Below are 26,224 nucleotides of genomic sequence, written 5' to 3' on the forward strand. Positions count from 1 at the left end.
GACTGAGCTTAATCAGCACTTTTTATCCCGACACACACAGTACAGCATTGTGTCCCACCAAACCGCCAACATGCATCTGCTACTGGCAGCTAAGGCCAAACGCACAGCAGTAGGAACAACGTCACACGACTGCAAACCACCATGAAGACACTGCAGCACTGAGAGATCCTGCAGAAGAGCAGCAGCTGTGGAAGTAAACTGTACAGTGCTCAGTCCAAGAGCTATGTGTTCCATAAAAAAGGCAAAAGCAATGGACATATTATCACTACATATAGGTACTTTCATATATACTTATACAGTCCATATGGAGGATGCTGTTGTTACATATATATATATATATATATATATATATATATATATATATATATATACACACACACACACGGGGTATAATCACAGTGTGTATCCCTGTGATTCTTTCCGCTGTATGAATGATTGAAGCCAGCAGCCATTCCACAGTGTGTGTGTGTGTGTGTGTGTGTGTGTGTGTGTGTGTGTGTGTGTAAGCGTCTCTACAGTATGTGTTCCGTTACAGTCGAGCATGCACTAACAGCTCAGGCTGAGCGACGCAGTAGCAGCTACAGAACCGGTCTGACTGCGTGGGGTTCCTGGGTACAAGGACCAATCCTGCAGATTTCAGTCAGACTGTAGAGCTGTCTGTGGCAGAGGAAGGTGAGACGTGATTACTGGTTACTAATAATATAGGGAAATTATATATATATATAAACACACACACACACATATATATATATATACAACAGCATCCTCCATATGGACTGTATAAGTATATGTGTAAGTATATATGAAAGTACCTATATGTAGTAATAATATGTCCTATACATATATATATAATATTTTGTTACCGTGATAACAGTATGCTTTTCTAAGCATAGTGGGGATACTGTTAGTGCTGATCAGCTGCAGATACGGGAGAGGATCTGAATAGTAGTTTATAAGAATATGTTGCTTCTGACGTTTTTAGACATGTATTGTGATAAATATCGTGTATCGCCAAAAAGTCTTTAAATATCATGATATAGAATTTTACCATACTATACTACTATTTTACTAATTTTACCTTTTACCATACCAATATATATATATATTGGTGGTTGTGGTTGGTGTGGCGCAACAGATAACACCAGCATCTGCCAGTGAGCTATTACACCATGTGGGAGATGGAGGGTTCAATTCCCAGTCTGGGTGACTGTGGGTGCTACACTAATAAGAGTCCTTGGGCAAGACTCCTAACACTACATTGGCCCACCTCTGTAATACGAGTAACCTTGTAAGTCGCTCTGGATAAGAGCGTCAGCTAAATGCCATAAATGTAAATGTAAATATTGGACACTCCTTACATAATGAACCCAACATGAACCTATTGACACCATGCTGCCTAATGCCAGGAGTGGGATTTATGAGGGGTATAAAGCCCCCCAGCATTGAGCTGTGGAGCAGTGAAAGAACTGTGTTCTCTGGAATGATGGTACTTTGGGGGGAGGTGGGAATGATGAGGTAGGGTGATGATCATCATCCAACATCCTGACCTCACAAGCGCTCTAGTTGCTGAATGCAATCAAATCCTCACAGCAATGCCCTGCTCCAAAATCTACCAGAAACCCTGCTTCCCTGGACAGTAGAGACAGGTACTCCAACAAAAGCAGTATCGACACTTTTTAATACCCTTGATTTCAGAAGAAACAGTGAATCAGCAGGTGTCCCAATACTTGTGTCCATGCTGAATGTGTGTATTTACAGTATATCTACTAGACTTGCTTGCTTATGTGGTTTCTGACTCACTGTTGTCTTCCAGTGACTAAAGTATGGTCAAAATCCAGGCCACACTTAGACTTCAGCTGTCAGACAAAACAACTGCCTCAGTGCTGCCCAGTGCAGTGTCCTTTTACAGTACCATCAATAAGCCCTGTCAGCCCCCACCTCCAGACGTTAGGTGTAATAGCACATGCAGATATGGCTATTCCATCTGCGGAGGAGAAGCCGAATGGGACAGGAAACTCTTCCAAATCGCCCATCCCCCGCTTTCCCTCGCAGATGTCAGACACTGGTCGAGACGTGACAACACAGGAACTCCCCCCCTCCCACACCGCACCCCCCCCCCCCCCCTCTCTCGGACTAGAGGCATATGGCTGCACTTAAGAGTCCCATTCAGAAAAATCACACTCCACCTACTACCACTCTCGCAGGACACTCTCAGTGTGTAATACATTATAGACTATTAATGATAATCAATAACAGGCTTCAGTGGTGAGCTTATGACGAGACAGTGTCTAATGAGGCAATAGGGCACCAGCCTGTTGTGATCTAACAGCATAACTGTGTATCAGAGGACCGGAAATGTGGCTAATTGATAACTTTTACATTACCTAAACAGTTCACTTAGACTTGCCAGCTGTGTAGCACAGCAACACAGAGTAATCTCTGCAGAGGTTTTTTCACGATACACAATATTTATCACGATACATCACCTGTAATCACAGGTAAATCAGCTTCAGTAGCGACAGATTCTTATAAACCTGTACATATACCATACCGCCCAGCCCCAATATATATATATATATATATATATATATATATATATATATATATATATATATATATATATATATATGCCACCCCTTACATAATGAACCTTCATGTTACACAATATTTATCACAATACATCACCTGTAATCACAGGTAAATCAGCATCAGTAGCGACAGATTCTTATAAGCTACTATTCAGATCCTCTCCTGTACTGAATCCAGTGATTTCTACTCAACATCTGCTGCTCTTCATCTAATGAACCCAGTCTAATTACACTGTTAGTAATGAAACCTGCAGCTGATCAGTGTTTATTAAGCACTAACAGTCTCCTCCATATGATTAGAGAAGCTTATTATTATCATCATGATAACCAAATGTATCACGATACGATAAACAATCTTCATATTGCCCAGCTCTAGTCTGATATGAGACCTAAAGTCATCTGTTCTTCTCCCTGAGGATCCCTTGACCCACATAAAAGCCCTGAACTCTGCAAGTTATCATGAAAACTGACTCAAGTGCTGAGGTCATCCAACCTCAGCATATTTTGAAGGCTGAAGCAGACAGTGTCTTGACACCTCCACTTAGGAAGACAGCTAAACCAGCATGTTGAGACTGCACCGATCAGTTCAATTTCACTTTACATTGCTTTACATTGCAGAAAGAGCAAGTCACAGCAATAGTGGCAATGGAAATTTCCCTGAAGGAATGCAGGAGTTCGTAATGCAGGGTACGCATGTAAAGATGATATGAAGAATCTCTGAGATACGATAGTAGGCCATGCGCCTCATGTTTGGAAGATCTGCCAAATATACAAGGCAGCAGGTGTACGAGGCTAAAAGTAGGTTTGAGGGTCATGATTACAGCTGATACACAGGGTGATGTATTTCTGACCCAAACCACAGCAATACATTAAGAATCCAAACCTGATAGTAGGCCCAAAACACCTGTCTGAACCAGACTAAAACCTCAAAGCTTCTGTCTAAACCTGGCTGTAGACCTAAAATGTCAGTCTAAGTAGAACTAGAGTCCTAACACCGGTCTGGACCCAGCTGTGGCCCTGAAACGTCTATCTGGACCTGGCTGTGGCCCTGAAACGTCTGCCTGGACCTGGCATTGGCCCTAAAACATCTGCCTGGACCAGACTGTGACCCTGAAACACCAGTCTGAACTCGACTGTAGCCCAAAACGTTCTATCTGAACCCAACTGGAACCCTGAAACCTGTCTGAACCCGACTGTGACCCTGAAGTGTCTGTCTGAACCAGACTGTAGACCCAAAGCTTCTATCCGAACCTGACTGTAGTGTATATGTGTACTTCAGTCTGACTAAATGAAAATGAAACCAAAAGTCTTTCAGCCATCATTTAAACATTTAAGAGGCCTTTGGGCTAAGTAGTAGCACTTTTGCCTTGTCTAAACACTTGTCATCCAGCACTAGGTCTCCACTACAGCATGACAAATGTGTGTGCATCATGTGATATGGCTGATGCATACAGATATGTCATCAAAACAGCAATGGAAACTAATCCTATCTAGTAGTAGTAATCCTGACTAGTAGAAACATGTACATGACAAACAATAGAGGGCTTAGGACAGAGCCTTTGGGGATACCACACTCAGTTCAGAGTGCGGATAAGTCTTTTTTATGTTTATAAACTGATAAAAGCAGACTCAGAAGCTCAAAAACTGAAGAATGCCTGTCCCCTAATCCCAGCAAGTGCTGTCTATGCAAGTATGAACCTACTGCAGGTGCTGAGCTGCAGATTTCTCTCTGATTCTAGAGATAAAGCTATCGGCCTATAGTTACACAACTTGCAGGAATCGGAACTAGGTTGCTTATTCAAGGGTTTCATGACCACTAATTTGAGTAAATGTGATGTTTATAAAGTACAGATTAAGCAAAGAACTGTATTAGTGGTTTAGAGGAAAGGTGCAAATTACAATAGAAGGCCTCAGTGGTTAAAAAAGTGATGAGTATCAATCACTTAAACTTAAACTTATAAGATTAAAAATTCAGCCTGCCACAGTACTTACCCCGTAGCACTTGAATCATTTACACTATCTACTATAAGTCTGGTCTAAGACTAATACTGGTATTTAGGCCTAAACCTCTGGAGTCTACGAAAGCGTCAGTGTGTCAAATCTGGTGTGGGCTAGATTAATTTTCGATTGATATCTTTGTGATAATCCAGCACAGAAATACGGTTCAAATGTTTGCTGAATCTGTAGAGTCCACCCTTTCTATTATATGTTATTACCAGATTGTATTTGACTTAGATTCAAAGTTACGAGGCTTTGAAGATGGGTCGAGATTCAGGATTCATGTTGTAATTGGTGGATTCATGCTTCTGTCTATGGCTTTGTGTGAAACTGACCAATGGACCCTCAGAAGCTCTTCAGTCTTCTGAAGAGCTTCTATCGCTGCTTTAGTAAAGCTGAGACTCTGGTAAACCCATTTCAAGCTTCAAAACAATTCGGCGACTTGAGTAATTCATTGAAAGTGATGTTTTCACAAGAAATATGAAGAATTTCTAAAATCTGACTTTAATTGTGCAGGTTTAGGGCCAGATTATCTCTTCACACAGTGTTCTAGGTCACACAGGGTCTCATTACAATAAGAGCTGAGTCTGTTCTGAACATTTTGATATAAAACATGTGGTTATCATCTTGGACGCAAGTGCCTTTAAAGGCGAATTTAAACTGATACTCGCAAATCAAAGAAAATGCCCTCATAGACTCCAGAGGGTTTATCTAATACAACTTGTGTGTACAAGTGTTTTTTGATGGTTGGTGGGTGGTTTGGAAGCAGAAATCATCATGAATCAGAAAGAAGCATTCTGCAGATTCATCAGCAGGGCCTAAACGTTCAGCAAAACCCAGCTGAGTCTTAAAGCCCCGGTCTGCAAATTAGATACACATCTGAATACATTACCAGCGGCTGCTTTTTGATGCAATATTACTCGACCAGGGTGGATCAAAGACTACTGGTGTGTCCAGAGCTCTCAGAACTGTTATTACCACCATTGTAACCCTTATAATCAGGAGTGAAAGCTTCTGAAGACGAGATGATCTGCATCTACTGAGACAAGTGAAGCTAAATACATCAGACAGGTACTCTGATACTAGAACTGGCCCTGAAACAAGAGCCTAGCTCTTAACCTTAATCGATTGCCAAGGGAAATCTATTACACACATTCTAGACATTAAGAATACACTATATGTCCAAATGTTTGTGGACATCCCTTCTAATGAAGGCACTCAGCTACTACCACTGCTGTAGAGAAGCACTCACTGCTAATAGAATAGGACTGTCTGGAGCAGACAGACATCATGAACGTATTGGTACCATGCTGTCTAATACCAGGTGTGGGCTAGAGGGTTGTAAAGCCCCTCAGCACTGATGATTTGGGATGATTTGGGGAGTTGAGATGGGATGGGGTGAGGTGGTGATCATCATTCAACATCCTGACCTCACTAACGCTGCTCTTGTCACTGAATGCAATCAAATCCTCATAGCAATGCTCCTCCAAAATCTAGTAGAAAGTCTTCTTCTCTGGACAGTAGAGACAGTCACTCCAACAAAGGCAGGATCAGCTCTTTTTAATACACTTGATTTCAGAAGAATCGATGATTGAGCCGGTGTCCCAATATTTATGTCCATACAGTGCAAGTCAAATGAATCCCTTTTCCCAGTTAATAAACCATACTAATGTCTAAGTCTAGTCTAAAGGCTCTATTCATTAAACCCCACCATGAGAGCAGGAAAAAAGCAGAGTTTGAATCAGAAGACAAAGTTTCTGGCAGGTTCTCCGACCCCATTCCTGAGGTTTCGTATGAGTGCATGGAACACAGCATCGTGGGCCAGAAATAAACTGTTTGCTCATGCATGGCTGTGATGAAACGGCTTACCACCCGAACGGAAGACGAGCACAATTTCTTCCCAGACAGCCCAGAGAGGTCCTATTAGAGGCAGCTGGGAAGGGCAGATGAGACAATCCAGGCATTTGGGCATAGGTCCATATAGAGGGTGTGTTGAAGTAGTTGTAGGAAGGGGTCCCATCCAATACCTCTACACTATCAGTATTAAGAAAACCTTTCAGTTCACCCCACATTTGATGATTTCCTGTTGTGTGTACAGTGTGTCACAGATTCCATCAGATCCATAATATCCATAATATTCCCAATTCTAGTCCATTTCATTCCTAAATATATCAGATCTAGTCTAGTCTAGGTCTAGTCTATCAAACCCATAATCCTACTTCATATATCTATATCTAATCCATCAGACTCCGAATCCAGCCCATTGTAATTTCTAAACCTAGTCCATCATACTCCTAATTCTAGTCCATCATACTCCTAATTCTAGTCCATCATACTCCTAATTCTAGTCCATCATATTCATAAACCTAGTCTATCATATTCATAAACCTAGTCCATCATATTTTTAAACCAAGTCCATCCTATTCCTAAACTTAGTCTAGTCTATTCTATTCCTAAACCTAGCCCATCATAATTCCTAAACCCAGTCCATCATATTCCTAATTCTAGTCCATCATCTTTTTAATCCATGTCCATTATATTCCTAAACCTAGTCCATCCTATTCCTAAACTTAGTCTAGTCTATTCTATTCCTAAACCTAGTCCATCATATTCCTAAACCTAGTCCATCATATTCCTAAACCTAGTCCATCATAATTCCTAAACCCAGTCCATCATATTTTTAATTCTAGTCCACCATACTCTTAATTCTAGTCCATCATAATTCCTAAACCCAGTCCATCATATTCTTAATTCTAGTCCATCATAATTCCTAAACCCAGTCCATCATATTCCTAATTCTAGTCCATCATCTTTTTAATCCATGTCCATTATATTCCTAAACCTAGTCCATCCTTTTCCTAAACTTAGTCTAGTCTATTCTATTCCTAAACCAAGTCCATCATAATTCCTAAACCAAGTCCATCATATTTCCTAAACCCAGTCCATCATATTCCTAATTCTAGTCCATCATCTTTTTAATCCATGTCCATCATATTTCCTAAACCTAGTCCATCATATTCATAAACCTAGTGCCTCACATTCCTAAACCTAGTCCATCACATTCCTAAACCTAGTCCATCATCTCTTTAAACCATGTCCATTATATTCCTAAACCCAGTCCATCATATTCTTATACCAAGCCCATCCTATTCCTAAACTTAGTCTAGTCTATTCTATTCCTAAACCTGGTCCATCATAATTCCTAAACCCAGTCCATCATATTCTTAATTCTAGTCCATCCTATTCCTAAACCTAGTCCATCATAATTCTAAACCTAGTCCACTATATTTCTAAGCCATCAGATCCATCAGATTCGTACTCTCAGTCTATCAAATTCCTGACCACAGTCCACCAGGTTCCTAATTCTAGTCTATACGGGCCCATTGTATCCTAATCCTCATCCATTGGATCCTTAATCCCCTCCTAATCTTAGTTCCACATTTTCCTAAAACTACTATTAACAGATTCTTGATTCCTAGTCCATCAGATTCCTAAATCTAGTCCATCACACACTGAGCATGAAACAAGGTTCCTAATCTCTAGTCCATTAGATCCTTAAAGTCCATCTGATTCCTAGTCCTATTCTAGTCCTAATTTCTTACGATTTAAACCCATCAGTAATGACCCGAAACACAAGCACATGAGCCACAGAGCCGTAACCCTGAAGATGAGTGGGAGGCTGCTGAGCTGGGGGGCAGTGACTGGACACAAGGCTGGAGACGCCTGTGGGTGATTGGCACTGGTAGAGGTACGCTGTGCTCCATCTCACAGGGAGGCCACCACAGCAGAAAAACAGCTCAGCCCTAAACAGCATGGAGGTCTCTGCGTTAGCTCTGTCTACGCCCCCTCACACACACACACACACACACACACACACACACACTCATACATAAAGTATGAAGTCAGTCATTCATAAGTCATAACAGCGACGCTGGCCTGGCCTGTCCCGGCTCAGCCCTGAACCCCCTCTGATCTGCTCTCTGCCTCCCAGGCGATGAGGAGGCAGGAAGGAGGAAGGACCAAAGATTAACCCTTATGAGTCTCAGCTGTCGTGGATGATCTGAATTTAATAAAATAGCATAAGTATGGATTTGTTGAAAGAAGAAATGCTGTTTTAGTCATTTTTAACATCAAAAGGAGCAAGTAGATGCAAATTAAACATGAATTAAATGTGAATGTTATGAATTAGGATGTCATGAATGATGTAATTATGTACTCATAGCAAAACATCTATAACACAATGTCTAATGCAGCCTGAAACAGCATACACTCCCACTGTGTGAGGTAATGATGTTAGCTGTGTGTTTCTTCTTGTAGGGTAGATGAATATTTGAGCAGTAGTTGGAGCATAAAAGTCTACTTTTACACCATTAAAAAAAAAAAGTTTGTGGACATCCCTTCTAATGAATGCATTCAGCTACTTTAAGTTGCACCCATTGCTGCTGATACAGATGTACAAATACACACACATACACAGCTTGCCTAGTCCCTGGGGAGAAGTACTGCCAATACAATAGGACTCTCTGGAGCAGATAAACATCATGAACCTATTGGCACCATGCTGCCTAATGCCAGGCGTGGGCTAGTAGAGGGGTATAAAGCCCCCCAGCATTGAGGAGCTGTGCAGCAGTGGAATAACTGTGTTCTCTGGAATGATGGTGATGGAGCTCCATCCAGTACTTTTGAGATAAGTTGAGGAGTTGGGAGATGATGAGGTGGGGTGGTGATCATCAGCCAACATCCTGACCTCACTAACTAAGTGCAATCAAATCCTGACAGCAATGCTCCTCCTAAATCTAGTAGAAAGACTTCTTCCCTTCCCTGGACAGTACAGACAGTTACTCCAACAAAAGCAGGAGAAACTCTTCTCAGAAGAAACAGTAAATGAGTAGGTGTCCCAATACTTTTGTCCATAAAGTGTAGTTATCATCCACCACCTGGTTTGGAATTGAACACTCTATGCGCTGGCTGGGGTGGCCAGGAGAAGTCTGCAACCAAGCTTTGTTCTTCAAACTAGCTCGGTTTGAGTCCCTCCCTCACACACACACACACACACACACACACACACACACACCTAATTTTACTTGGGAAAAACATCCCTCTTCATCATTAAACGGCCATGAATTCAAACAAAACCTCCCTCAAAGAGAGAGAGCTGAGAGTCTGTGGTGTATCCAGCTCATCTTTAACGCCTCTGCTCGGAGCTCTGAGCACACCCCCAGATTACTGTAGTGCATTAATAATCCCCCCAGACTCAGAGGCACTCAGCGGGTGTGTGATGCTGAGACAGGAGCAGATACGTTGCATCACTCGGGTCAGAGAACAAGGCTGCTGCTTCACAGACGGGAATAAGTAGGTCATTGTGGATTCCTTTCATTAGTACAGTTCTTCCCAAATAGTTGCGTCTTTCCACTCTGACTTCCAGCTGCACGTTAACCCCTTCTGCGCCACTTCCAGAGCAGGGGAACCAGTTTAGACTCGCTTAGAACGTCCTTTATTAACATTTACATTAAAAGACACACAGCACACACAGAAGCTCTTATCCAGAAGTGCTTCACTGTCCAGAGATACAGTACAGGCAGTGTGGACGCCTACACTCTTAAAAATAAGGGTGCGTGGAACTCCAACCCAAATCTAATACACCTTGTTCAACCAATCCAGGACGTCTGAAGGAAGGTAGAGTAGAACAGGGCTGACTCCAAAGTCTGCAGGAAGGCAGTGTTGGAGACCATTGCCATATAAGAACCACTTCTGGGGGGGCTCCGACTGGTCCAGTGGATTAGGGTGCTGCCACTATGATCTGAGGACCACTGGTTCGAATCCCGAGTCATGCTTCTTGCCACCAGCAGCTGGAGTCAGAGAGAGCACAATTGGCCTTGCTCTCTCAGGGGTGGGTTGATGGCATTTGCTCCCCACGACACTCCTAGTGTGATGTTGGTAAGCACAGACGTCTGTTAGCTGTTGCATTGGCATGCTAAGCCCTAGTGTTGGGGGCATTGCTAATGATAGGGGTAGTTGGCCTTCAAAGTTGGGTAGAAAATGGGGTAAAATTTGGGTTCACCCATCAGGCAACAGACATCAATTGGATGTCAGACAGATGTTGGACTGAATTTTTGGTTGGAAATCAACCAAACATCACATATCTGTCAGAAACCAACACTGAATTGACATCAAGCTCCAACGTTAGAGAGATGTTGAATTTTGGTTGCTCTAATCTCATGGTTCCCAAATGAATTTCACATTGTGTAGACATTACCATTATGAAACAGATGTTTTTGGTTACCATATTTTGGTATTTAACGTCAGTATGATGTTGGCATGTGATGTCTGGTAGACGTCAGATTTTGTTTACTTAACATCACAACCTAAATTTGACCAGAAAACAACGTCAGCATTGAACGCCTTCAGTGACCAGCTGGGCATAAAGAACCATGATTGTAATGAAGATGATGGATGTTCACCAGGGTCAGTGATGGGACCAGGATGAGTTAAACATGGGCCTCATTTGGGTTGTGAAATTAAGGTGGGCTGTAACGATGGAGTCCGTTTTGGAAGCCTGAGCACGTTGGCACCAGCAGAAAGAGCCATCTACCCACCTGGAGAGAGCAAGGCCGATTGTGCTCTCTTGGGTTTCGAACTAGCGATCCTTGGGTCACAGTGAAAGTGCTTTAGGAAGATATTGGTGACCCCATGGTTCTTTAGGAACCAAACATGGTTCTCCTATGGCATCACTGAAAGAACCAATTAAAGCACATTTATTTTTAAGAGTGTAGAAATAAAAGATGCATACTCAACAGCTGGATACAAACACTGTCCCTGAATTTCAAAATATCAAAGACATGAGCACAATCACAAGCCTTTCATAAGCATAAGATTGAAGAACTCTTCTAAGAGGTTGGTCTTCAGTCTGTTTTTGAAGACAGGAAGCAACTCTGCTGTTCAGACACCCAGGGGAAGTTCATTCCACCACCTCGGCTCCAGAACAAAGAAGAGTCTAGTCGCTTGTCTTCCATCTATCTTGCAGAACGGTGGGTCAAGCTAAGCCATACTTGAAGGGCTTGAAGGGCTCTTGATACGTGCCAAGTTTTGACCATCGCCTTTTTGTAGGGCTCAGCTGGTCCATTTTTGGCTTTGTAGGCCAGCGTCAGGGTGTGGAATCTGATGTTCAGTTATGATGGTGTGCATTAAGAAGACCATCCAGGAGGGAGTTGCAGTAGTCAAGTCTTGAAATCACAAGAGACTGAACAAGCACCTGAGTAGCTTATCTAAAATAAAAAGGTTGAATTATCCGGATGTACTAAAGGAGAACTCTGCTTGACCGATTCAGGTTTGCAATATGAGTCGAGAACAATACCACTCTGATCATCCACAACTGCACAGAGGCTTTGTGCTTATGTGGATGGAATGGCTAAGTATCTTGTAAAGGAGATGGAAAGATCCCACAGTGAGGACCTGTAGTTTCAAGGATATACAGCAGTATATAAGGTATAAAAAGGCTGGCATATTTAAATCAGGAGAATTCTGGATTTCCTCCTAGTTTTCGGAAACTGGGATTGGTAACAGTTACTCTTATGAACATAACTCCGAGAATTGTGGAGCAGTGGAGTATTCTCCCAGTCTGAGTATTATATCCTTCTTTTAGATGCTCATCTGAACTGACTAACTTCAGTTAGACACAGGTCGAACGTGGTATCGTACCATCTCTAGATATGACATTTAGCAACATCTGCATAAAAGCAAACCCTAAAACCCTTCAGTCAGTCCAGACAGCGAACACGTAAAGCCTGCTGAGCTCCAGAATTGAGCCCATTCATGAAAGACCTCATATTGAAACTACTGGACTTCCCCAGAGCAGCACATGACAAACCGTAAACACTGTTTATCTACGGTGAAAAAAACACAAAAGGTTTCTCCCTCGCTCTTCTGAGTCAGAGTTAGTTGGCGTGAGCTCTGGCTGACACAGGTAAGGCTGACTAACACGGCCTGGGGTGAATCAACACAATGAAGCAGACAGCACACACACACACACATAAGCAGACACACACACACATAATTTTTGGTCTGACAGACTCAAAAGGTCATAAAGGCCATGCGCATGCAAATCCAGTCATTTGCAAGTTCACCAGAGTTGCCTTGTCAGAGTGGAGAAACCAGGTCTACGCAAAACTGCCCTACATACACTCCTCTATATACAACACACACTCCCCTATACACACAGTCAGCGCTCTATACACACCCTCAGTGCTCTGTTCACACACTCAGTTCTCAGTCACATCCCAATATTCTCGATTTTTTGTAAGAAATTAGGGTTTATTTTAAAAAAAGTAATAAGTAATAATCAATAATTATTCAGATAATTAATTTTCCAATTGAAATGATGATGAAGATGATCAACAGACCAATGGATTTAGGAGGAAAATTTTACACACTTGCTCAATAATCTACAATATTACACTGCTGCATATCTTCCAATATACTGAAAACATTTGGAGAACACTGGAGAACCCTTGATGTGAGAGGTGTTCCTAGAAGTACCCCAGAAGTGTATTTATCTTAGAATAGCTGAATAACAAGAGTTCAGTACATGGAGGCGACAAACTGTGAACCGTGAACAGTGTTGTCTCAAATCTCCGGGCCAATTCCAAACCCCCAAAAACTGACACATAACAGCCCTGACTCTATATTCACCCCCCAACATTTACAGAAACCCTGCCCACTAGAGAAGGACTTGGAGACTAAATGCAACGTCTACTTTGAGAGAATATAGAGGATAAAAACAAAGGCTGGTGTTAAGGCCCACTTTTAAATGCTAATCAGAAGTCAAGTACCTCAGTTAATAGACAGCTCATATAACAAATATCAGCGTTTTTTTATATCAGAAAACATGAACATATCAGAACATGTGGTATTGTACCATCTCTAGATATGACATTTAGCAACATCTAACATAAAGGCCAACCCTATAACCCTTTAGTCAGTCTAGACAGCCTACAGTTGAAGCCTGCTGAGCTCTAGAATTGAGCCCAATTTCTGATTTCTGCAAAAGATGGATGATTGGAACTAACAGGGATCAGCTTTGTCCAGCTGTAAAACAACTAAAACACTGGCGTGAATTCTGGCTTTTCTGAAACTGGGCCTGGTTACTCTTATGAAAATCCAAACTCCAAGACTTGCGGAGCAGTGGAGTATTCTCATAGTCTGAGTATGATAGCCATCTTTAAGATGCTCATCTAAAGTAAAGAACCTCAGTTAGACACAGCTTGTATAAAGAAATATCAGCGTTATGGTCTCTGAAAGTGAAAATATGGTATCGTACAATCTCTAGACATGGCATTTAGCAACATCTGCATAAAAGCAACCCCTAAAACTCTTCAGTCAGTCCAGACAGCCAACTGTTAAGGTCTGCTGAGCTCCAGAATTGAGCCCATTCACTAAAACCTCAAAGTGAAACTACAGGACTTCCCCAAGGACTTTCATTGGTGTAGTGTGGTGTGCTTAACAGGGGTCAGCCTTGTCCCACTGTAAAACAACCCCCACCACCCAATTTTGCTGCGCCCCTCCCTATCCCTAATTTTTGTCAGTTTTTATCCTCATCTTTGTCATTTGTTCTGCTACCCGGTGTCGACCAGAGAAGGATGGTTTTCCCTTTTAAGTTTTGGTTCCTTTCGATCTAAGTGGGTTTTCCCCTGCCACTGTCGCACCTGGATTGCTCAAGAGAGACTCGGACTCGAATATTCAATGTAAAATGCGCCCGAAAATGAGTTCAACTGAATAAAAAAAAAAATTATAATTTATTAATCATGCTATTAATGAAGCCGGCTAGATCAAAAAGAAGTAAGTGACTTTTTGTGTGTTGCGTTTAATACAGAATATTCACTAAATTAATTCTGTGACATAACATTTAGAGACATGCCTAAATACAGCTTTCCTACATCATCCAAACCCCAGAGGATCGCCTGTGATTGCTCACAGCGAACAGTTGAAACGTAGATTTCTTCAGAAGTCAATGATCCAACATCTAATGAAATTAAACCCTTAAACAGTCTATGGTCCGCTGGTGGGTCGAAAGCGTGTAGTAACTGAGTAATACACCTTGTGATAAGCCTTGTCGTGTTAATGGGTTAATGAAGCCACCTGTGTGTCGAAGACTGGAGTAAAATAAATAACACAGGGCAGATATAATCTGGCTCTGGTAGATCTGAACAGTGGATATGATGGGTATGGGTACTGTGCAGCCCCACAACAACAGACACCCATAATACACCATAATACCCCCCCTATACACTACTTTCACCCCCTCTGAAAACACAACCCAGTAAGGGCCTAGTTCTCATTTTTATGCACATCACTCGTTACACGAACACTACACACTCTGAGAGACATCTCAGTGGGGATACAGAGAGCAACAGGCCTCCCTCCAGCTGAACACACTGCTGATCTGCTCACCCAAACACTAGACAGCGCTACTCCCCTCTTCTTTCACTGAGTGATTTGGTTACTAGGGTTTTTGTTTCCATGGCCACGCGCTCTCCTCCTAACGCAACAAACTGGACCACTGAAGCCCTTCCACCGCTGCAGCTGGACAGACAGATCACTCGCTTTGACAACAAGAAGTGCTGTAGTCACGCCCGAGAGATGAGGTGAGGTGAGGAACACGGCCGGCTGGGGCCGAAACCGCGTGACCATTTACTATCATCACAGACCTGATGTTTATACAATCACAGTACTGAGAGAACACACGGAGCATGTTTACACAGCACTGACATACAGTAAAACCACTATGGGTGGTGTTGTACTGACAGACGACCTAATGAACCTTAGTGCACCATAAATCTGTTACACCAGACCAGCAATACTACCGTCAGTAGCTCAGATAATACCTGCGTCTCAAGATCTCACATTTAGGATAATATTAATATTGAGGAAACTTATTTTTCACTTTTTTAAGTCTATATTTTAGTGTATTTTAATTCTAAATTAATTTTATCTACTGAAAAATGGTTAGTTCAAGAAGACAAGCAGAAAGAAATAGTGCTTAAAACAAACAGAAACTTTAACTTACATACAGAACTTAATCATTATATATATATATAATATATATATAAATATATATAACTACTTAAACAAGTAAATAACGTCTATAAATGAGCTGGATACTCCTGTAACATTGCTCCAATTATTCCCTATATTCCCTATTCCTAAAGGCCCTGGAAACATCACATCACCTCACCTCACACCTCTCTAGGAGCGGTGTGGGTGTGGTCTTAACATTCTAATGAACCTGTGTGACTGACAGCCGTCCATAACTGACCAACATAATCTGATTCCGTTACCATGGCAACGCACACCTCCTTTGAGACCCAGCCACTAAATTCCGCATTTCAGACTTAAAGAGAGGGGGCGGAGCCATGTTTGCCTTGTGATTGGTCAGGGCTATGCGGACGTAAGCTTCATTAGGAAGACTCAGATTACTAATAACTAATGATATGAGTGTTAAAATATAGTGCTGGTGAATTAGACCAAGCATCTCCATGACTACAACACAAATACAGCCATTTTATTAGTATGAAATGCTGGTGTTGGTGAAATTCACCCTGCTTGTATCCCTTCACCATGATCATGCTTTAAAAAACACAGAACATCTTCTCAGAACTCTGGTAAAACTTGTGTTCCTGTCAAACCCACTCTGAACCACCTGCTGTCCGATCCCTGAAACCAAAACAACCCTGAACCAGGAGGCAAACGCCTGAACCATTGACCGATAACAACCCCGAGCACCTGCTCCGTGCACAAGCACCTGCTGTTTGCTCTCCGAGGAGGCGGGAGCGACTGCTAGTCAGAGGGAGGAGTCTCTGTACTGACCTGGATTATTGGCGTCCACTTCCAGAACATGCAGCTCCGTGCACTCGGCCAAGGAATGCTCCAGACAGAGCTGCAGAAAGCGCGCCTGGGTCCGACTGACCCGCTTCAGCAGAGAGAGCAGGGCCACCGTCTGCTCGCACTCGTTCCAGCCCTTGAACCAGCTGGCCAGGACGCCCACCTGGTCGCGAAACATCATGGTCTGGTGGGCAGGTACGGGTTTGAGAGGGATGAGAGGGAAAGAGAGTGACGGCACTTCACTGGCACTTTGCTCTCAGCCTCACGGATCCAGGAAAGAGCTCGCCCTCGTTCTTCAATCTTCTTCGCTTCTTCAGGTTCTGAGGTTTCGGTTGCTACTGGAGGCTGGAAGAGCGTTGGGTCGTCATCTCTTTTAGGTTTATTTCGTCTGCCTGGCCTGTCTGATGCTGCTGCTCTTCTCCGAACCTCGGAGCTCGGAAATGACCCTCAGCTGCGTCCTCCAGTGTGGAGCGTTAGTGAAGCTCTAGTGCTGGTGGCATCCTCCACAGGGAACACCTTTAATCTGCAAATGCGAAGGTGACACACAGTTAGAGATAACGAATCCGATCTGATCCGGTAACAGATCTACCCTGAGACAGCACACACTCCCACTGTGCGGGGTGATGTTGTTAGCTGTGTTTCTTCCTGCGGGGGAAGAGAGTGTAGAGTCAGGGTTGCCAGTCCCAGAGAAAAGCTCCAGTTTGGAATTTGCCCACTAGAAGCTGAAATTTGAAGCTGAAATGTACATCTCAGCTCAGAGATCTCTCTTTTGTGGGGCTATACTCTTAAAGGTAAAGGTGCTACCAAAGGTGGTTTGAGTAATGCCACAGAAGAACTACTCTTGGTTCCATAAAGAGGCACTTGTGCACTGGAGGCGTGCGAGTGTGAAGTTGGTACTCAGTTCTCAGTACTAGGGATGGTCGATTCATGCAAAAATGTATCAAACCCAACATTCAAGGCCTCTGATATTATTTATTATTATTTATATGATTCAATTAGTTCCCCACTGTGTGTGTCCATGTACTGTCCCCTTAAAAACATACTATCATGTGTGTAGTCACATGACTCCACCCTGTCCAGTCTGCAATATGGAAGCAACATGGAGGAGATCTCAAATGGCGAGCCAGTCGAACAGCTTATATAATCGTTCATTAATCGTAATCGAGGTAAAGCGTTACTATTTTGTATTTATATTTCAACCAGCTGCTACTTACATATATATATATATATAAAAGTTCTTTAAGCCTTTAAAAAGTTCATAACAGTCACACATCTTTACAAAAATGCTTCCTTATGGACCCAAAGTAGTTCTTCTGTGGCATTCCTCAAAATTTTCTAAGCATATATTAGGGCTGTATAATATAAAATATATTATTATATATATAATGTATGTATAAAATACTGTATCACGATATTTAAAGACTTTTTTAGCAATTCACAAATACACAATACATGCAAATCACAAACTAAAAACATCAGTAGCTACAGATTCTTATAAACTACAGTTCAGATCCTCTCCTGTACTGAATCCAGTGATTTCTACTCAACATCTGCTGCTCTTCATCTAATGAACCCTTCAGTCTAATTACACTGTTAGTAATGAAACCTGCAGCTGATCCGTGTTTATTACACTAACAGTCTCCTCCATATGCTTAGAGAAGCTTATTGTTATCAATAAAACAAAGTTTATCACAATACGATAAAAAATCATCATATTGCCCAGCTCTAGAATATATATATATATATATATATATATATGGCCAGACCACATTCCTTCCTCTACCCCGTCTCTACTGTAGGCCACTGTATCTGAGTATCTGTCCTTAGGCTGCCTGAATCAATATACAGTCTGTTGTCATTCTGCTCTGTCTACACTTAAGGTATCAAAGCTCTTTAAAGGCAGGTGTGGTACATTTATAAAGCTCAGGTGGGAAAGCAGCAAACCTGGCAACCCCGGTTTGAGTAGTTTGAGCATTACAGCCTCCTTTCAGATGTTCTTCTTAAGCCAAATGCTCCAATAAAAACCGCTCATTTTAAATCACAGAAGTTTTTAAAGTTGGATCAGTATCAGATGATTCTCAAAACTTTAATACGGATAACCGAAGAGTATGGCACCATTCTCTCCCGGAGAAAAGACCGTATTTCCACCCCCCCGTCCAACACCTGCACTCTTAAAATGGGTTCTTCAAGTGTTTCTTGTTTCTAAAGAGAACCAAGTTGTCCTCTAAGTTGTTGTCCGGTTATCCTTTCTTGCAGCACTTTTGGTAGGTTCCCACCACTGCATATACCTAAAGCACCCCACAAGACCGGCCTGATGTTTTGAAGATGTTCTGACCCAGTCATCGTCTAGAACATCACAGTTCGGTTCTTGTCAAAGTGTCTCGGATTCTTACCCTTGCCCTAGTTTTTTCTGGGCTAGAGGAGTATAAAGCCCCCCAGCATTGAGGAGCTGTGGAGCAGTGGAAGAACTGTGAACTTCTCTGGAACGATGGATGGTGCAGCTCCATCTAATACCACTCTTCTACCACTCTTGTGGCTGAACGCAATCAAATCCTCACAGCAACGCTCCTCCAAATTAGCCGGAGGCTAGGTAGAGACAGTTACTCCAACAAAAGCAGGATCAACTCTTTTTAATTCCCTTGATTTCAGCAAGAAATGATGAATGAGCAGTGTCCCAATACTTTTGTCCATTTATCTGCACCCCCTTTTGCCTTTTATATTGGATCAGAGGAAGAAATGTGGACCCCTGGGCTATATATCTCAGACCCCTAGGGGTCCCAGAACCCCACTTTAAGAACCACAGCTATGTAGAGTCTTGTAGAGTTTGGTTTTCCTTATATATAAAGAACCATTTACCCAGGCGGAGCAGCAGTTAAGCATCTTGAGCTGTCGTGGTTCTTGAGGAACCCTGAGGAACCATGAAGAACCCTAAAGAACCCTTGAAGAACCTAATTTGTCAGTGTAGGTGTTGCATAAGATGGTCATGACACTACTCCACCTCCACATGTCCAGTTCTAACTATCCTAACTACCCCCTATTTGCAAAAAGGACCGGACCCATTCTGCTTGTGGTCTCCACAGGCTGTGCATTCAGCCAACCACACGCAGGACGGTCATGTGGTGTGTATTGTCCACTGTTATGCAGCATACATAACACAACCAGCAGCAACAGATGCCTTCTGCTGCTTCCAGATGCATTTGGAAACTGCGACACTGCACTGTTGCTTCAGCAGAGGGGGTTAATATCAGTGTACACACAATTACGCATTACGCATTACGCATTACGCAAAACGCAAAAGGCTCCAGAGTGGGACAGAAGAGCGACCCTTCCACTGCTGATTCCATCACAGCTCTGCTCGCAGTGACCCTCCTTTTCCTCTCGTCAGAGTCCAGAGGCATAAAGCAGGCAGATAAAAATAACCGAGCCCTGCTGGGAGCGGCTCACTGACACACATTATGGTGGGAGACGCTTTCAGACGTCCCCTAGACCGAGGCAGAGCCCGGGGTTGAGTTGGGTGGGCTCGGTGGAGGCTTGGGGAGGCTCGGGGCGGCTTGGGAAGGCATGTGGGGGCTCTCCCTCTGCAATGGCAGCGTTTCCACACTGCAGCCCACTGACAGGAGTGTCTGGTGGTCTTGAGCTTACCTTTTAGCGCAGGCTGACAGCTTTCCCCTTCGGTGGAGAGGGGCTACTACAGGAATGAGGGGGTCTCAAAATAGCTCCACGCTGTGTGATGGTGATGATGATGATGATGATGATAATAAAAAGGAATACGTGTCCATCTGCACGACCGTGCGTAATCCAGGGGGGTGAACTCTTCAGCTCTTCAGCTCCCCAGCTCTTCAGGTTCTTCACAGCGTCTTCAGCTCTAGCCTGAGCTGCTCCTGGTGGCTTCACGCCTCAAATAAAGCCAGTAATCTTCTCCAAACGCACCAAAAGACCTGCTAGCCCCTCTCCCCTTAGGGCTGGACAGCAGACCTTTGGACGTTACGCGTCTCCGAGAAGAAGAATAAGAAGAAGAATAAGAAGAAGAAGGAGGAGAAGGAGGAGGAGGAGGAGGAGGAGAAGGAGGAGGAGGTGAAGAAGAATGGCTACAAAGGAGAAAAGCAGCTGAAAGTTGAGGAGCAATCTGAAGAAAGTTACTCACGTTTGCGCAGCGCAGCATCCGGACCGTGTTGCTCCACTTTTCGGGCTCTTTTCACGCCGTCTGGAGGACAGCACCCCTTCCCTGTGGGTCGCCGTGTTTTGCCATCCTCGCCTCAACTTTTTCTCCACGAGAGAGAGAGAGGGAGAGAGAGAGAGAGAGAGAGAGAGGGAGAGAGAGAGAGGACAGCGCCGCTTCCCACATGCGAATAATTAACACGAAGCATTACGTCAGGGGCTTGGCAGCACAAGGAAGCACAAAAATAGAGAATGGAGAGAGAGAGAGGGCGAGAGAGAGAGAGAGAGAGAGAGAGAGAGAGAGAGAGAGAGAGAGAGAGAGTTGGGGGCAGATCACATTGCCCGGGCTGCCTGAGCAGCGACGACTAACCTGGATTCAGAGGACAGACAGAGAGAAAGGAAAGTGAGACCCTTATTCCAGGAGCACAACATGGGGGGAAGCTGTGGCAGGGAGGAAGGAGAAAAAGGGGGGCACCCCCCTACCCCTTTTTTGTAAAGGGTTGAGAGAGGGGCTATACCTAGTCCTGGAGGACCTCCTCTGGAAGACCTACAGCCTTATAGTTGTCTACAAATGTCCCCCACTTCCATTAGGAGTGTGGAAAACGATCTGCAGCACATAGACTGCCCTGCACTGCTTCTTTATTGAACGACTCACGCTGCAGCGCGCATTCCACCCTATAGGGGGCACCCCTGCACGCCTGTGTACACCCCCCCTCTTCCTCAACCCACCACCACCACCACCACCACTGACACCAACAGCAGCAACAGCACCACCATAGCATGCCATTTCTGATACATTTGAATTCTTTTTAAAAGCACAGTCCTGTGCAAAAGTGTTGGCACCCCATGTGTGTTCCCATTTCCTACAGCAGAAATAAAGTGGGGTTTTTTTTATTTGCTGGTGAAATAATAATGGCAATACATTGGTGGTTTGTAAAAAAATATTAATAATCATTCCTCAGGTAGAAGTCAGTGGAGATACGAGGGTTTAAAGGACTTCTATAGAAGCTGAAGTATCAACTGAAGCTTTTTACTCCAGTAAAAGTGTAAAAGTACTGGTTTCGACTGGTTAGAACGACTTCAAGTAGAAAAGTAAAAGTAATGGAAGGAAAACAAAGACCGAAAGCTTAGGCCGCGCCACAGGGGTCTATAGTGCACTACCCCCCCCCCCCCCCTCCCCAAAACCCATTTCTCTAAAAGTCATAATGAGGAGAATGATCTATTAAAATGTTGATGTTAAAAATGTTGGGCTGCACTAGGCTCCTGTTTCAGCTGCAGATCTGCCCATTGAAAATGAAGCATTTCAGTAATATCAGCTCTATTAAAGGAGCGTCTCTGTGCTCTACTGAGCATCAACATGAGCTTCATGGAGGAAAATATGAGGAGTCGTCTAGAAGTTCTGTAAAGCTGCAGAAAGTCAGACTTCAGAGGCGTCTGATCAATAAGCTTTATTGGAATGTAAATGTGGGGCTCAGTCGGGACGTTTCACTGCAGCTCTCTTGAGTCTCTGCCACGGACACAGTCTTCATACTAGACTACAGACGTCTGCTGTGAGCTCGCTGGAGAGGGACGGGACGTGTGCAGGTGTGATGGATCTCTTATAAACCAATAGGGAGTCAGAATGGTGTCTGTTTATACTTCTCATCCAATCAGGATCAGACTCACACTTTCCGGATGGAGAGATTTATCTGGAGAGGGTTTTTATTGATGACGAGCCGGAATGAAAACAAAGGGAGATAAAATAGGAGGAACGAGGCTGATTTTAAAATGTAAGGAGGAGAAGTAAAAAGTCGACTGAATAATAATTAATTAATTAGATTGGGGGAAAAGGCCTAACCTGTTACAAGTGTGTGTGTAGTGAAGGCTACCATAGCCTACTTATAGCTTTAATAAACTCTTACCTACAGTATTTACAGCACTGTCTGAGGCCTACACCTCACTATCACCCCCCCCCCCCACCCCGCTGGTGACATCCCACATAAAGACCAGAGCTCATTCACACGCCTTCCTTAAAGTCACAGCCACGACTTTACCTGCTGCTGCTGCTGCTAACATCACGCCAGATACATGCCAGGACATCTTCATAGGTCTTGTGTCTTGAGTCCATGCCTCAAGGGGGGGGTCAGATCCGTTCTGGCAGCACAAGGCAGGTCCCACACAATATTAGGCGGGTGGTTTTAATGTTATGGCTGGTTGGTGTATAATAAAGTCAGTAATAGACTAAACGGTGACGTGGTTATCTGACTAGGGTCTAATATGTTGGTGTGACAGCCTCTTCTGTTCTAGTACGGCTTTACTGTAGATGTTTGAACATTGCTGTGAGAGGGATTTGATTGAATTTTGGTCCAGGTATTGGACCCCTCTAGTCCCTGTCTAGGCCACGCCTGGGTTTGGACATGATGACCTTAAGCTCATGTGTGGCGGCTCCAGAGCATCTAGTTCTATTGGGACCCCTCTATATATGGATCAGCCCAGATACACTAATCCATAACCAATTCACCTCATCTCCATGTTTTTGGACCCATGAAGACATAGGGAGAACATGGAAACTCCACCCAGAAGGTGGCTTGAACCCGAGGCCTCAGTGCTGGGAGGCAAAGCTTACTTTGAGCTATAACGGTTCCATAACTATTGCATCTCTTAAAGAACCCTTGAAGAACCTCCTTTTCTAAGACACTCGTTTGCTTGTCGGATTGACAGTAGTGGTTTTCATGTAAAGTAATGTAAATAAAGGTCCTTGACCTTTCTTGACCTTTCTAAACACATCCCCATCCAACCCAGGCTGGGCTCATAACGATAACTTGATCAGTGGAGCATTAATATTTAACATCTGTGGGTTTTGCAGATCAATGGCTTTGTCTCTTGTCTAGAATCCGGTTGCTCATATGATCATGTGTCTGGTGTGAATACACCTCGGCAGCTAACCATGAGTCAGGCAGAATCTATGGAAAGTGCTTACACTGCTTTTTTGAAGGATAGCAATAGCAGCAAACTACCAACCAGAATTCACTCCTATATTATTTCAATCTCCTCTTGGTGGCGTAATAGAGCTCCATTTTGAAGCAGATCACCTTTAACTCACAATGAGAGCTAGCCAGGCTAAAGTACAGCCTCCAAACATGGTGGAGGTAGTTTCACACACTGCTACAGCTCACAGTGAGAGCTAGCCAGGCTAAAGTACAGCCTCCAAACATGGTGGAGGTAGTTTCACACAGTATTACAGCTCACAGTGAGAGCTAGCCAGGCTAAAGTACAGCTTCCAAACATGGTGGAGGTAGTTTCACTTACTGCTACAGCTCACAGTGAGAGCTAGCCAGGCTAAAGTACAGCCTCCAAACATGGTGGAGGTAGTTTCACTTACTGCTACAGCTCACAGTGAGAGCTAGCCAGGCTAAAGTACAGCCTCCAAACATGGTGGAGGTAGTTTCACACAGTGTTTCAGCTCACAGTAAGAGCTAGCCAGGCTAAAGTACAGCTTCCAAACATGGTGGAGGTAGTTTCACTTACTGCTACAGCTCACAGTGAGAGCTAGCCAGGCTAAAGTACAGCCTCCAAACAAGGTGGAGGTAGTTTCACACAGTATTACAGCATTTTGTGTCTTACCTTGCAAATACCTGCCATTTATTGAGGATAGGGCTCTAAGGCTAGTTCTTAAGGCCCACAGGCTGTCCACATTTATTTTTCAGCCTCCTCTACATACCTGGATTACGTGGGAGGGAAGCTGCTACAGAAGGAACACTCCAGTGTTTTTAGCCTACTCTCTATTGGCAGCATCTGTAATGTGTAGGTGATTACCAGGCAAAAACACAGCCAATACAGGTCTTTGCCATCGAGGCATGGACTCCACAAGACCTCTGAAGATGTCCTGTGGTATCCTGTGGCTTGTGGTTTGACGTTAACAGCAGATCCTTAAGTCCTGTAGGTTGTGAGGTGGACGGGGACTCCATAAGCATCAATGAGAGCCTCAGGGGCCCATGAACCTGTCACCGGTTCACCGGTTGTCCTTCCTTGGAGCACTTTTGGTAGGTACTGACCACTGCATACCGGGAGGAACACCCCACAATACCTGATGCCTGATGTTCTGGAGATGTTCTGACCCAGTCATTGTCTAGAACCTCAAAGTGTCTCAGATTCTCTTCTTCGTAGTCGGTGGTGGTTTTAATGTTATGGCAGATTATGGCAGCTAGAGTACATTCAAATATAGTATTGAAGACAATACGTTCAAATATACAGGAACTGAGTTCTCCAAGGGTTCTTCAAGGGTTCCCCAAGTCCACACAATGGTATGACAATTCAAATGGTATGGTCAAATGGTCACATGATCCACACGAAGAAGCCCACAGTCCACTGCCCGATTCACAATTCACTGACACATCTTTAACTGGTTGATATTTATAGATGATATTTATTGAAAATTATAGGCTATAACAGATTATTATTTGCAGGATGAGAAATAATACAGTACCCGTTTATGTAAAGGGCAGGCTATGATACAGTAGGCTGTTATAGGGCAAAGAGCGTGTCCTGTCAGGGTCACCCTTCGGCAATGCTGCCATCTGGTGGTCTAATATGCAGAATACTACAGTAAAAGTTTAAAGCATGAGCCAGCTGTCCCATTTGACCATGAGCACCACGGCTAGACGCCTCAGTCTATACATATGAAGCATTATACAATAAAACAACAGTCTTTTTATAGGGGGAAGTGCAAATGTGCTAAAAGGCAACAAGTAAATCAGAAGGCTATAGATATGAGTGGCTATCATTGGTGCTTGAAGACATATGCTTTATAGATGTCTGAGAATTAAAGCCACGCAAATCTGCACAATTAATGAACAAACGAAGCTGAATACATCCTACTAAGTGGTCATTTAGAGGAATGACACTGTCCACTTTAGTGGAAACACTGGTACACCAGCTTGGAAGGGTTTCTAATAAAGTGGCCTAGGAGTTTATGGTTGTGCTGCTCTCTGAGATTGCTTTTGTGTGTAAAACAGTAGCCAGGTGTCCGAAGTCTGAAAGGCCAGACAACGTGTGCACCTTAAGGCCGGATTTGGACAATTTGCATCATTTTCCTTTACCCCAAATGTAGATGATCAGACACAGGAGCTATGACCACCCTGGTTGACCAGCGTGACCATGTTAGATGACCAACATCACCCAGCTGGTTGACCAGCATGACCAAAACGCACTTTCCCTGCTGACAAAAACAGCCCGGCCAGCTCAGGCTCTTGACCAGTATAGGGTAGGGTTTGGTGGTTTAGCTGGTCTCCAAGCATGATCACCCTTAACCAAGCTAGACGACAAGCATGACCACCCTGGTTGACCAGCATGACCATGTTAGATGACCAACCTCACCAAGCTGCCCAATCAGCATGACAATCAGCATCCCCAGGCTGGTTGACCAGCATGACCAGCATGACCAAAATCAAAGGCCAGGTACAGTATACTGTTCAAGAGCTGGTTAACCAGCTAGCTTACCAGTCTAGAGTCAGAAGAAACATTGAATCAGCAGGTGTCCCAATACTTTTGTCCATATATCGTATATGTATATTTAGCTGATAGACTACATTTGGGGTAAATAAGAAACTGTGTCAAGTTTTTTT

The 26,224-nt window shown here is 43.6% G+C and overlaps 1 protein-coding gene across 3 annotated transcripts in view; it reads right to left on the reverse strand.

Annotated features, from left to right (window-relative positions):
• The window catches only part of samd4a (sterile alpha motif domain containing 4A), a 67,730-nt gene extending 46,933 nt beyond the window's left edge, over window positions 1–20,797 (reverse strand). For all 3 annotated transcript variants that reach the window (XM_072688998.1, XM_072688997.1, XM_072688996.1), the window contains exons 1-2: window positions 20,608–20,797; window positions 16,449–16,986 (exon numbers count right to left, since the gene is read on the reverse strand). In XM_072688998.1, coding sequence (XP_072545099.1) covers window positions 16,449–16,644 — 196 coding nt within the window. In that variant the 5' untranslated portion in view covers window positions 16,645–16,986; window positions 20,608–20,797. The remainder of the gene's footprint in view (window positions 1–16,448; window positions 16,987–20,607) is intronic.
• Between the last annotated feature and the right edge of the window lie 5,427 nt (window positions 20,798–26,224).

Source organism: Salminus brasiliensis, chromosome 10, assembly GCF_030463535.1.
Source record: "Salminus brasiliensis chromosome 10, fSalBra1.hap2, whole genome shotgun sequence".
NCBI classification, from domain to species: domain Eukaryota; kingdom Metazoa; phylum Chordata; class Actinopteri; order Characiformes; family Bryconidae; genus Salminus; species Salminus brasiliensis.